At 41.9% G+C, this 13,620-nt stretch overlaps 1 protein-coding gene across 1 annotated transcript in view; it reads left to right on the top strand.

The window, feature by feature from the left end:
* Positions 1-13,316, top strand: part of MYOCD (myocardin) — an 87,890-nt gene extending 74,574 nt beyond the window's left edge. Inside the window, exons 10-14 of the mRNA XM_036032966.1 lie at positions 925-1,866; positions 4,315-4,458; positions 5,460-5,588; positions 7,464-7,521; positions 9,534-13,316. Coding sequence (XP_035888859.1) covers positions 925-1,866; positions 4,315-4,458; positions 5,460-5,588; positions 7,464-7,521; positions 9,534-10,105 — 1,845 coding nt within the window. The 3' untranslated portion in view covers positions 10,106-13,316. The remainder of the gene's footprint in view (positions 1-924; positions 1,867-4,314; positions 4,459-5,459; positions 5,589-7,463; positions 7,522-9,533) is intronic.
* Positions 13,317-13,620: the final 304 nt, after the last annotated feature.

Raw genomic sequence — 13,620 nt, 5'->3', positions numbered from 1 at the left:
TAATTTAATTAATTCAAAATTTAAACAATGAGTTGCCATTTTGTACTTTTTTAAGCCAGCAAATCTAAAAGAAAATAATAAAAACAATACTGGCAAGACTGGAGGAAGGCAGGAGAGCACATTTATTGCTTGTGGCAGTGTAAGTTGTTGCAGACCTTTTAAAATAACTTAGCTGAGTGTAAAGTAATATATATTCATTATTGAAATATAATAGGGTGTAGAGAAGTAAAGAGTATTTTAAAAGATAGTTGACTCATTTATAGCATTACAGATTATATTTCCTTCTACACTTAAAGTGCACATGGACATTATTTTGTTTTAAAATAATTGTGTTAAAATAATTATATGAGCATAAATTTCTGGCATGCTTTTTTGTTTAACACATGAACATTTTTCATAACTCTTAATAGTCAATAATTTTAAAAAATTTAATAGAAGCATATCATTTCAGTGATTCTGGTCCTGCTCAGGTTTGAGAACCACCCACGAAAAGGATGCTGGTGGGGAGAGTAGGAGACAGAGCACCAGAGCGTCAGCATGTTTCAGGATGACTGGTGCCCCTGATGTCTGAACTTAGGCAGACGTCTGTTTTCTCATCTGTAAAATGGGGACAAGGGCCAGGAGCAGCTTGCGGGGCAGTACAGTAGGTGCCTCTGTCATTCCTTTGAGCTCCACATTTCTGGGCTCTGTCTCTGATTCTGGAACCATGAAAATGTGGTATATGACATATTTTAAGAGCATTATTAAAATTGTGCAAAACTGATCTATATTGGGTGCAGGGGAGGAAATCACAAAGAATTACTAAAAAGAGACATGGACATTGTGAAATTCCATTTGTGATGTTTTCAAGTTAATGTAATAATAAATGCATTTCTTAAGACATCATCATTAAACAGCACACTAACAGTGTCCTGCTTTCTTTAGGTTTCTGAATTGAGACAACAGCTTCGAATACGAGGCTTGCCAGTGTCAGGCACGAAGACAGCCCTCATGGACAGGCTTCGGCCCTTCCAGGACTGTCCTGGGAACCCCGTGCCCAACTTCAGCGATATAACGACCGTCACTTTTCCTGTTACGCCCACCAACACCCTGCCCAATTACCAGTCCTCCCCTTCCACCAGCGCCTTGTCTAATGGCTTCTACCACTTCGGCAGCACCAGCTCCAGCCCCCCCATCTCACCTGCCTCGTCCGACCTATCGATGGCTGGGTCCCTGCCAGACACCTTCAACGACGGGTCACCCTCCTTCGGCCTCCACCCGTCCCCTGTGCACCTCTGCCCGGAGGAAAGCCTTGTGAGCAGCCTGAACGGGGGCAGCGTGCCTTCTGAGCTGGATGGGCTGGACTCCGAGAAGGACAAGATGCTGGTGGAGAAGCAGAAGGTGATCAATGAGCTCACCTGGAAGCTGCAGCAGGAGCAGAGGCATGTGGAGGAGCTGCGCATGCAGCTGCAGAAGCAGAAGAGAAGCAAGTGCTCCGAGAAGAAGCCGCTGCCCTTCCTGGGAGCCCCCATCAAGCAGGAAGATGCTGTCTCCAGCTGCCCTTTTGCATCCCAACAAATGCCTGGGAAAAGACAAAGCAACAACTCGGACAGCCCAGCTCAGGCATGTGAAGCTGCTCCACAACTCCTGCCCCCTGGGAGCAACCACTGTGTGGAGTCCTCTGGTCAAACCAACGTTCTTTCTTCCACGTTTCTCAGCCCACAGTGCTCTCCGCAGCACTCGCCACTTGGGGCTGTGAAAAGCCCGCAGCATATTAGTTTGCCCCCCTCACCAAACAACCATTACTTCCTAGCTTCGTCTTCAGGCACTCAAGGAGAAGGGCACAGGGTCTCCTCACCTGTCAGCACCCAGGGGTGTACTGCACAGGTAAGAACTCCTTGCTCCATGCCCAATGTACCCCTCCCACTGGAAATGGGATATAGATTTGCAACACTAAAGAACTGATGTTCCACTCTAACTGGGAGGGTCAATGGTTGAAGCGTCATCCAGTGTACCACAGGTTGTGGGCTCAATTCCCTGTCAGGGCACATGCCTAGGTTGCAGGTTCCACCCCTAGTCAGGGCACATGCAGGAAGCAACTGGTCAATGTTTTTTGCCTGTGTAGATGTTCCTCTCTCTCTCTCTCTCTCAAATCAATAAACATATTCTCAGGTGAGAATTGAAAACAAAAGAGCTGATGTTGGAACTGTCAATGGGAAGTGTTTATCAAAAGTGCAACGGCAACTCCCAGACACCAAGACTCTCAGGCCTTCAGAGTAGACCAACTGGTTTCTCTGAGACAGGGAAGTTCTGTACAAAGCTAAATAATACTTTTGGCTTTGTGAGCATTATGGTCTGTGGCACAATTACTCAACTACACCCTATAGCACAAAAACAGCTGTAGACAACTTATAAACAAATTCATGTGGCTGTGTTCTAATAAAACTTTATTTACAAAAAAACAAGTTTGACTCACAGGGCTATAGATTGCCAAAGCCTGTTTTCAGGATTCCTTACCCTAGGTCAAAGCAATGCATTAAGAGAGCCAAATGGGGAGTTAACAGACCTTACTGCTCTCTCAGTGTGGTGGTCTGTCTGCAAAGTGCAAATAAACATTTACTGAGCACCTACTGTGTGCCAAGCCAGGCCCTTTTTTAGTCTCTGGGGACTAGTACTGAACTAGCCAAAAAAACCACACACACACAAAACAAAACAAAACAAACAAAACAAAACAAAACAAAACTCTATCCTCATGGGAAGGCAGACAGCAAACTTAAAATAAGAACTAAAATACATAATGTATCAGAAGATGATATATCTTATGGAGAGAAAGCAAAGAAGGTGAATGAGGAGTTTGGAAGTTTGCAACCTTAAGTAAAAAGTCCAGGGACACTTGAGCAAAGCTTTGAAGGAAGTAATGGAGAAAGCCTTGTGACTATCTGGGATGAAAGCATGTCAGCAAAGGAGGAAGAGCTAGGGCAAAGGCCCTGAAGTGGGAGCATGCATGTAATGTTCAAGCATCAGATAGAAGGCCAGTGTGGCTGGAATGAAATGAGAGGAGAATTGTAGGAGATGGCCTAGAAGGGGAACTATTTCAAAGACTAAACTAAGGACATCATTGAAGATTTGGCTTTGTCTATGAAGCCAAAGAATTATTAGGAGCCTCTATTTGAGTGTATCTGAGAAAGAAAATTATATTATCAAAAGTTTCTGAGCTCTATATCATTAGAAAGGGAATAGGAATGAGACTCTTATTAACTGCATTCCTGCCATTTATATGTATGTCTATGTAATGTATGTACATCTATGTCTATGTCTATATATATTTATATCTATGAGGCATGTATATGAGCAATCTTGTTCATCATCACAACAATCTTTTGGGCTTCAAGTCATTATTCTTTACTTGCCACTGAGGAAAATGTAGTTCATGGAGGTTAAGCCAGTTGCCCAGGGTTGCACGAACCTGGAACTATCTGATTATAAAATACAAGCTCTTTTTACACTGAATATTCTCTATGCTGGGAGTATGAGGTGTGGCCATAGGTAATGAGAATATATTTTTACAGACCTAGTAGAATAACACATTCAAATTAATGATGCTCACCCTTAATTGGCACTTTGGGAGGTGTTGGGGCTTAAGTGTATCATCATCATCATTGATAACATTTATTAAATGTGTTGTGTCCTGGGCAACCAAGGCAAAAGAACTCATTTTACTCAGTGCTGGACCATAAGGCATTAGACTCTAATGATGTAGATACTCTCAAGAAGATCCAAATTTATACAGTGATTTATGGTTTACAAAGCACTCTTTGAAGACAGGAATGATTACATGACAAAAAGATGTTGAACAATATAGATAACATTACTGACCTGTGTTTATGACATTGTGGTGGAGGTAAGGGTGGCAGATTGATCATGAAGGCATAGAAAAGTCCAGGAAGGCTTTAGGAAGGGGTTGAACTTAAATAGGAGTGTAGAGTTGAAAAAGGAAAGTCGGGGAAAGGGCATATCATGAGAAAAAGGGATAAGGAGGTAGAATGTACAGGGCATGCTCAGAAAAGCTCATAGAAGAATTAGCAGAATTTAAATGTGCAGAAGGCACTAATACTTGATTGTGTAAAGTCTTGAACACTAACCTTGGCTAGAAGTGGAGACCCTATGCTGTGGATATGTCAGAGCCACTGCAAGTTTCTGAGCAGAAGGTGATACATACACAGCTGGAATTGAGACTTTGGTCATAGAATTTAAGATAATACACCAGAACCAGTAAGGCTCCTCTCAAACACACCACATGTGGGCATTTAATCTGTTGCTTCTTTCTTTCTACAGAGCTCAGGAGTGCATGAGGGCCATCCTCCAAGCTTCTCTCCGCAGCCTTCCAGCCGCCACCATCCTTTCTCTGGAGCTCCAGCTGACAGCAGGCATGGTACTGGGGGAGACCCATGTCCTAAAAGCCCAGGTGTACAGCAAAAGGTAGGCACATGAATAAAGGGTTAAACTTGGGGTCAACTTTGCATTTTCTTTCTTCTGTGGCCTTTGTCCTCCCAATTTTGAGGTTCAAAGCTGACATAAATGACATTTTAGATAGAAACAAGTACCCTTGAAAAGGTCTCAAAGGGATGCCCAGGTACTCCAATGGATCATTTCCTGGGATCATTCCAGAAGTCATGATGACTAAAAATGACCACCATATGTTTGTGACACTGCATGGCATGGCAAAGAAACCAGCTTCAGTGAAGCTGAAGATTGAATAGGGGAGTGTGGAAAAATAATGCTGGAGAAAGAGTGAGGTATGTGGATCTGTGGCAAGTGTTGGAAGGATACAGAAAGTTGGGGTCACAGTGCAGTAAAAGGAAGAGATGGTACATATCAGCAGATGGAAGAATCAGGGATGTGAAGGTCCCAGGATACGGGGAGTTCCAGGAAGCAATGAAGAGGTGATAAAAAGGAGCAAATGGTCATGACACAAAAGTCCTACATGCCACAAGCCAGACAAGGCATCCTTTGAAAACAGAGACCCCGAAATGGCCCAGGCAGAGCACAGAACCACCTACAGTACACAAGGCTGGTTCTTGAAGGGATTTCCCCAGCAGCACCCCCAACTCTCTGCAAATATACCCAGTTAGGAATGAAACAGCCTGGAGGATAAATTACTCCAGAAACCCCTGGGGTGATGGACTTCTTTGTATTGGACTCTTTTACTTTATTTCCTCTCCTCATCAAGCTTTCTCCTAATTGAAGAGGGTGTACCTTAGAGAGAGATGAATCTGTGAGGTTCTCATGAAAGATGCCCCCAGAAATAAGTGCACGGTGATATACACTATTGTTAACCTACTGGATTTGTTTTCTAAGTGCTAACTCCTTTCCACCCTCAAATCAATTTTTCCAAAATTTAGCATGTAATTCCTAATACAGAAGTAGTCCCATTTCTGACTCACGAATTGATTGTCTATTTCTGCATTTTGCTCACACAGATGGCTGGTTTACACTCTTCTGATAAGTCAGGGCCAAAGTTTTCAATTCCATCCCCAACATTTTCTAAGTCAACTTCAGCAGTTCCAGAGATAACACAGCCTCCATCCTATGAAGATGCAGTAAAGCAGGTAGCCACATGAATTGTTCTTTATAGAAGAATGGGTTGGCTACATGGGACCATGTTTTATAGGGTACGACTTCATGCCTGTAGGTTCCAATATCAAGTGCATCTGGTGCCTGCCCACCAGAATGGACAGAGTGTGTAGGTGCTAACTATAGAAGGGTGCTGATGTATACATAAGCTGTGTGAGGCTGAGGGAAGAGGTTTGTCTGGGCACCCAGGTGGCTGGACTTGGTGCCAGCTGGGCCACCAAACAGTTGCCTCTGCCACTAAGGCTGGGAATGCTCAACTTCTCTGACACAAAATAGGGCTGATATCTCCTTTAGAATGATTCTAGCACTTAGCACCTCTTATGGGTGCAAGGAATGTAGCACTTAGCACCTTGTCTGGGCACAACTCAAACCTATGCTAACAGTCAGAATGACATTTTGTAAGGTCCTTTCCTGCTTCAGATTTCACTGTTCCTGGCAAAATGTTGACAGTTATTGAGCTGGGTGACAATGGAGGTTCATTGTATCCTCTACTTTCATTTATGTGTGAAAAATTTCAAAATAAAAGGTAAAAAAAGAAGCAATTAATGATCTTACATTCCGAATGGCCTGAGTTGGTATCAAGTAATGGCTAGCCCTTCATATTTTGCAGAAAAAAAGATCTGCATTGTCTCCTGCATACTAGTACCCCACCATCACATCAGGTTTCACTTGGCTTAGAAAGTATTTTAAATATTAGGAGATTTTATGCAACATGTAGGCTTTTTATTTCTGAAAAATTAGGGGATCTAGCTATACTAAGGCCACAATTCTGCTAGAAAACAATCACCTGAAGCAAAGATTTGCTGCCTCCTTGAACCATAACATGCATTTTACAATCTACCCTTCTCCTTTGTTCTGTATTTGGACCATTCACATAACCTGTCAGACCGTGTAGGCATTGAATCCTCCTGGGCTGGCAAATGACTCATTCTCTGAGCAGTGCTCCCATCCATATTGATTATTGACACCTGTGTTTATTGGGACTGCAGCCTCAGAGGAGTGACATCAATCTGTGTCTCAACCTGATATCTGTGAACATCAACTGATCCTTCACAGTTTCAAAAGAAAAGAATAAGGCCAAGCAAAGTGGACTTCCATAAATAAGACTCCACTTAACTCCAATGAGCCAGAAGGGAGGGGTCCATTTCCTTCAAGTGTCGACAGGTTCCACAAACTATTCCAATGAGGAACTAGAGAAATATGAGCCACATTCTTGGGCCACATTCACTTCCAAGGGGGATGAAGGGCCAAAACCCAGTTACACCCATGTTCATAGCAGCATTAGTCACAAAACCTGAAAGGTAGAAGCAACTCAAGTGTTGCTTCCCAAGAGAAAGAGAATGTGATATAGACAGACAATGAATATTGTTCGCCTTTAACAAGGAAGGAAATTCTGACATGGATGAACCTTGAAGGCATTGTGCTAAGTAAAAAAAAAAATAACAGTCACTGAAGGCAAAAATACTATGTATGAATCCACTTATATATGTTATCTACAGTAGTCAAATTCATAGGGGCAGGAAGTAGAATGGTGGTTGCCAGGGCCTGGGAGAAGAAGAGAATGGGGAATTGTTGATTAATGGGGACAGAGTTTCACTTTTACAAGTTGAAAAAGTTCTGAAGACAGATAGTGGTGATAGTTGCACAACAATGTGAACATGCTTAATGCCACTGAACTGTGCACTCTGAAATGGTTAAGATGGTAAATTTTATGTTCTGTGTATTTTACCACAGTGAAAAATACAACTAACCAAGTCTAGTTCAAAAGCCTGTAGTGCTTATTCTAATGATCTATCTAAGAGGTAGCTGCCTTCTGACTTCTCTGTCCTCCTTCGGTTAATTTGTAACAGCAGATGACTCGCAGTCAACAGATGGACGAACTCCTGGATGTCCTCATTGAGAGTGGAGGTGAGATGCCATGTGCCTTGACCATTGTGATGCTCTGCTTCTGCATGTCCTCTAGGGAGCAAACTCGGATGCTTACTGTAAATAAGACTAAACCTCTGTGGGAAGAGTGATCTCTCCATCTGAGCTTCCTGTCCACTTTGAGCAGATGAAGGAAAGCATTAGTGAATGATTCTTCACTGCCTTTGTCTCTTTGTCCAGGGAACACTTTCACCAATCATTTTAATGGGTTTCATGTTTCCCTAATGTTTTTCTTGCTATACTATTTCTCTCTACTGTTCTAATGTCAATGTCCATACCTTCTTAATTAAGAAGAATAAGCAGATAAAGCAAGTTTTTGTGCCACCTACTCAAAATGAAATTCAATTAGTAATGTCCCATTGGATGGTCCATTCATGCTTAAATATCATTCAAGCTAGCAATAAAAAAATTATCAACATATTATTTTTGCCTTATTTATTTATTTAAAATTACATAGTATATGCTTAGATTTGAAACCATACTAATGAATAAGGTCACATAAGGAGTAGGTGTTGATAGAAAGGAAAAAAACTCAGGTCTGACCCTTAAATAACAACACAAAGTTTCAGAGAAAGAGTGTCCAGGTGGCTGGCTCATGCTGCACTGGACCAAGTTCCTACCTCTGTAGAGTCTGCAGTCTAGTAAGGCAGACTCACAGTGAGTGAACAGGGAGGTCCTCCACTGTAACAAGAGAGAAGAAGGCAAAGATGGGCACAGATGTGGGTATCCTTATAAGTTTTATGATGGAAAGGTGAGAAGGTTCAAAGCAGACACCTTTATATTTTAAGTAAAATGTGTGGTGAGGTCAGCAAAGAATACATGTGCAGGAAGGGAGCATGAGGGATTTGAGAGAAGGAAAGTTATGAATCATTCATGAATTAATTGAATTTTCTAGAAAAACACAGTAGATTCCTCCACCATAGATTTAAAGGAAAACTAGTCAGCTTCACTGTGTAACTTTCCTCTTACAATGTCCAACTGATCCAGGGCAGGCTCAGAAAATACAGATTGTAAGATTCACCCAAGTGTGGGATTTTGTCAGGGGAGAATGGTGGAAGGAGAAAGGTATAAAGATATAGAGGATATTTATAAAAGAATAATTATAAAGGTGGACCAGAGTATATTGCCTGGACTAGCACAGAAATAAAAACCAGAAGGGACTGATGAATGGTGATAAAATAGTGTCGGTAGATTGGAGTGACTCCAAGTGGTGGAGAAGTTGTTGTCCTTGGGTAAGCTGTAGAAAAAGGAGGGGATGGATTGAAGGTGGGAAATTTTGTTTGAAATTGAGCTTTCAGGGGAATGCAGTGTTTGGAAATGACAAGGTCCAGCATGTGTCCAAGAGTGAGCTTAAAGGACTCACTGAAATTGAAGGCAATTGTGGTATCAAGAAACTGAGAGGTGGATAATGGGTCACTTCTGAGGATGCTGAAGTTACATGGAATGACAAGAGTTCATGTGGGGAAAAGACAATAAACTAAGGAATAGTTTTCAGTGGATGAGGAAGAGTGGCCAGGTGGCTGGGGTAGGGTGGGATGGCAGGGAAGGCAGCATGACTCTCAAAACCACTGAGGAGTTATAAGAAGGCGGGGAGTGACAATCAGAGAGTGGCAGCAGGTAGCACCTAGGAAGACTCACTTTCTGCCTCTGAAGCAAATGAGCCCACATTGAGGATGTAACAGAGGATGCAGTGTCCTCAGGGAACAGCCAGGTGTCAGTGAAGGAGCAGGTAAAGGAAACTACTTTGAGAGTTTAACAAACATAGAGTGAAATTTCCAGAAAAAAAGGATTTGGAGAGACACTGGGGGCAGAAGGTGGGGAGAAGAATCAGGGATATATAGAGCAGCCTAGGATGAGACAGGGTGATGAGCAATGACCAGAGAAGCAGATCCGTCTCCTGTATCTAAGTGTAATTCATTCATTCCAAAGATTCACAGTGTGTGGTGTGCTCTATGTGAAGTGATTTGACACTTTGCATTGTGTTTTAACAACAGAAATGCCCGCAGATGCCCGAGAGGATCATTCATGTCTACCAAAAGTCCCAAAGATGCCCAGGTCTTCCCGAAGCCCTACTGCTGCCCTCCCCAAGCCCTCAGCTTCCTTTGAACAAGCATCTTCAGGGGCCCAGCTACCGTTTGATCACTATGGCACAGACAGTGATGAGCACCTTGAAGTCTTATTAAATTCCCAGAGCCCCTTAGGAAAGGTGAGCGATGTCACCCTTCTAAAAATTGGGAGTGAGGAGCCTTCTTTTGATGGCATGATGGATGGATTCTCAGGAAAGGCTGCAGAAGACCTCTTCAATGCACACGAGATCTTGCCAGGCCCCCTCTCCCCAATGCACACTCAGTTTTCACCTTCTTCTGTGGACAGCAATGGGCTGCCGTTAAGCTTCACCGAATCTCCCTGGGAAACCATGGAGTGGCTAGATCTCACTCCACCAAGTTCCACACCGAGCTTCAGCTCCCTCACCACCAGTGGGCCCAGCATCTTCAACATTGATTTTCTGGATGTCACGGATCTCAATTTGAATTCTCCCATGGACCTTCACTTACAGCAGTGGTAGAGTGCCTGATGCACAAGTGCTAAGAAAGACCAATAGAATTCCACAACCATAAATATTTATATAATTCAAACAGAGAAGCAGGAGGGGAGAAGGAGGAGGAGATTAAAAAGAAGTGATGGAGACTTCTGTGACAACCAACAAGCACAAATAAGAGTCATTATATATATATATAAATATTACAGTATATATATATACTGTAATATTTACCAACATTCAATGACTGTTAATGATTTTAGCAATGCTCTTAAAAATGTGCTTTTTCAGATCAAAAATGCCAAAAAAAAATCTTTCACTACCTTTTCAAACACCAGTATTTTTTTCTAGCCCATAATTTAATTAAGGTATTGTTAGGGCATAATCTCACATCATAAGCTTTTCTTGTGAGTTTATTGGACCTACTGTGGAAAGAAAATGTAAATTCTTTGGGGAGTACAGGGAAGTGAATCCATCAAAGGTTATGAAAGGCATACCTGTGATGGAAGCTGATCCTCATCTCTCCATTACCTGCCTTTCAAAATGCCATTAAAGCCCAGTTTCAGTTATGGAGTTCTTGAGGCAGAATAGAGGGACTGAACCAATTCTTTCCCAGGGAAGCAGAATCACCTCAGTGTCCCTCTGCCACAAAGCTGCCCCATTGGAGTGGTTTCCAATCTTCTACCCAGGACTCTGTGTGGTCACTGATAAAAACCAACCCATCCGGAACTTCCCTCTTTCTCAGCCAACTAGCCAAATCACTCCCACTCTCTGTGGTGATAAGCATTGCCAAACAGGCAAGAAATTCCTGCCATGGAAGGTTCTCCAATGCAATACCTTTTAGTTCCAAAGATTAGTGATGACTACCCAAGCAGATCAAAGGGTCTGTCTAGCCTCAGGAAGCCCTGTCAGGGACAATTCAGAAACACTAGAGAACATTGTTTCACATATCATGGGAATATGTACCAAAATACCAATCCTTTCTTGCTCTTCTTTTGAATATATATTTTTTCCTGCCCCAACATTGGGAGAAGAGGACTTCTTACATCTAAGAATCTGCCATATTCCTAGTAAAGCCATATTTTAAAAAGCTAAAACTCCAGGTTTTCCTGGAAAACTCCTTCTCCATATGCATAATTTGCTGCCAAAGGAAGTTGAAAGAATGTCCTTAGGAAGAAACTGGTGACTTAGCCCATAAGTCACAAAGCTCATTCTACCCTCATGTGATGTACAGCAATCATTGATTTGGGTTGCTCTGGGGAAGTTGGAAATCGTTATATTGTAAAGATAAATATGAAATACATTAACAAGGAGAGAGTATTTTAGGTATGGATTTCTGAAAGAAAACACAATTGTGTATTGAAGATGATGGAAGGGAGAACAGACAATGGTTTCATGTGCATTCCTTATCACCTCTCAGGCTTCGGCTGGGAGCTGACAAACTCAGATGTCAGGATGGCCTCCCTAAGGCTCACTGTGGCTTCACCCCACTGTGTTTATAGTGTTGCATGCTGTAGAAAATAGTTCCTGCTGTTGTTTTTATAATTTAAATCACTAAGGCACTGTTTTCTCATTTTGTAAAAAATGTTCACTGTGCACTTACAGAGAAAATAACCAAAAATGTTGTGATTTTAGTTCTCTTTTGATAAATCGAAGATTTAGAAGTCATTCCATTGTTACCTTGTTAACTTGTGTGAACAGAGTGTTTTTGGTGACTGCTACTCTGAAAGCTGCCAGATCTTACTGGGGGGAGGATATATATATAAAACACACACACATGCACATGTGATAAGTATATATATGTATGTGTGTATATAGGCACACATACATACATATACATATATGTATACATACACATGTGCATATGTGTGTGCATCTTGAAAAGCAGTGTTACAGAGTTCTACACCAAAAACCTTTAAGCCTCGATCTGCTGTGAAATGATACTTGGCCTTTCTCACTGCGAGTTCTAATTAACCAACCAGATTACACGTTGCCTCTCTGTGTATGACTAATGGCTCCAGCCTGATGACTCACAGCCACTTGCTTACCATGAACAAGCTCATCTTGACAATGAATATGGATGTGAAAAGACAGAATAGCTTCACCATTAGTAGCTGGAAATGGCAATACAGTCTCTCATAGAAGAGCATAAAAGGAACCTAAAAATTGTTTTACATTCCTTGATCGGCATTGTGCTTTAAAAGATCCAAATGGTAAATTTTTCATTTTGCCTTTATGTCAGTCATCAGAACCAAAAATCTAGAGGGAAAAATTATCAGCCTTCTCTCTGAAGCCGAAGCATGGGAAGAAACCCTATTAACACATTCCTCATATTGGTTTATTCCTCAGATGTTGAAATTCCATTTGGATCTTAACAAAGCTTGCTGGTCAGTACATTTTTTCATGTGTTACATTGTGTGTTTTGTATGTTATTCCCCACCCCCCTTACTTCCTTTGGAAAACAAACCATAGTGTCCCTACTATGAGACTGTGGTCTGAGTGTTAATTATTTTTTTCTTTGGGTATTTCTGTCTGAAGGAATAGACTTGGTTCGGAGGCCTCTGTACTTTGTAACTTTCTGCATCTTTAGGGATCCTTTTAGGATATTACCTTGTACTGATATACACGCCTCACAGTTGCCAAAAGATGGATCCTATTTGCTACTGCAAACCAACAAACTCAACACAAATCAGACCCCTGGACTGTTGGTTGCAACCTCCTTCCACAGTCTCCACACAGCATATTCACTCTGTCTCTTTGTAGCTCAGATGGGGTGTTTATGGAATAAAATTGGGGATAATTGGGAGAAAATTGATGAAGTTGGGTTCTCCCCATGGGGGAGATAATTCATGGTAAAAATTAATCTGTCTCCTATTAAGAATTTTTCTTTTAAGTTCTTTTAAACTCTTAGTTGTGTACTCTATTTTGGTGACAAGTTGGACCTGACAAAAAGGTGTACAGAGACTTATAAAGATGGCCATATTCATGTTTCTTAATGCCCTTAGGGCCTGAAAATAACTACCTGTGATTTTCTTAATGCCCCTGGAATCTGTGGTGAAGCAGACCTGAAGATCTGCAGCCACTGTGAATGCTGTTGTAGCCCCTTAGGTTCATACTTATCCAGCGGAGTCGGGAAATTCATTCTTGCAAATGCTTCCATTAAGCCAGTACTCATTAGTAGTAGCCCTGCTTCTAAAAATGTTATCGATATGATACACACTTTCTATTATAAGGGACAAAGAGAGAAAGGGAAAAGAAAGGAGGAAGGGAGAGAAGAAGGAAGGAAGGAAGGAAGGAAGGAAGGAAGGAAGGAAGGAAGGAAGGAAGGAAGGAAGGGAGGGAGGGAGGGAGGGAGGGAGGAAGGGGAAGGGAGGATAGAAAAAAGGAAGGAAAAAAGGTCCAAATTTCCTGATCTATGAGCCTTTCAGTTCAACTGAGACATTGCATGATGAAAAGTCATTCTTTAAAAAATACAATGATTGCACCATAAACAAGGAAATCAAGAGAGTCTCCATCTGAATAGTCAAGGGTCTAGGAACTGG

The sequence above is a fragment of the Phyllostomus discolor genome, chromosome 8, assembly GCF_004126475.2.
Source record: "Phyllostomus discolor isolate MPI-MPIP mPhyDis1 chromosome 8, mPhyDis1.pri.v3, whole genome shotgun sequence".
NCBI classification, from domain to species: Eukaryota; Metazoa; Chordata; class Mammalia; order Chiroptera; family Phyllostomidae; genus Phyllostomus; species Phyllostomus discolor.
Note: the sequence above shows the minus strand (reverse complement) of the source record. Positions and strands in the feature narration are given on the sequence as shown.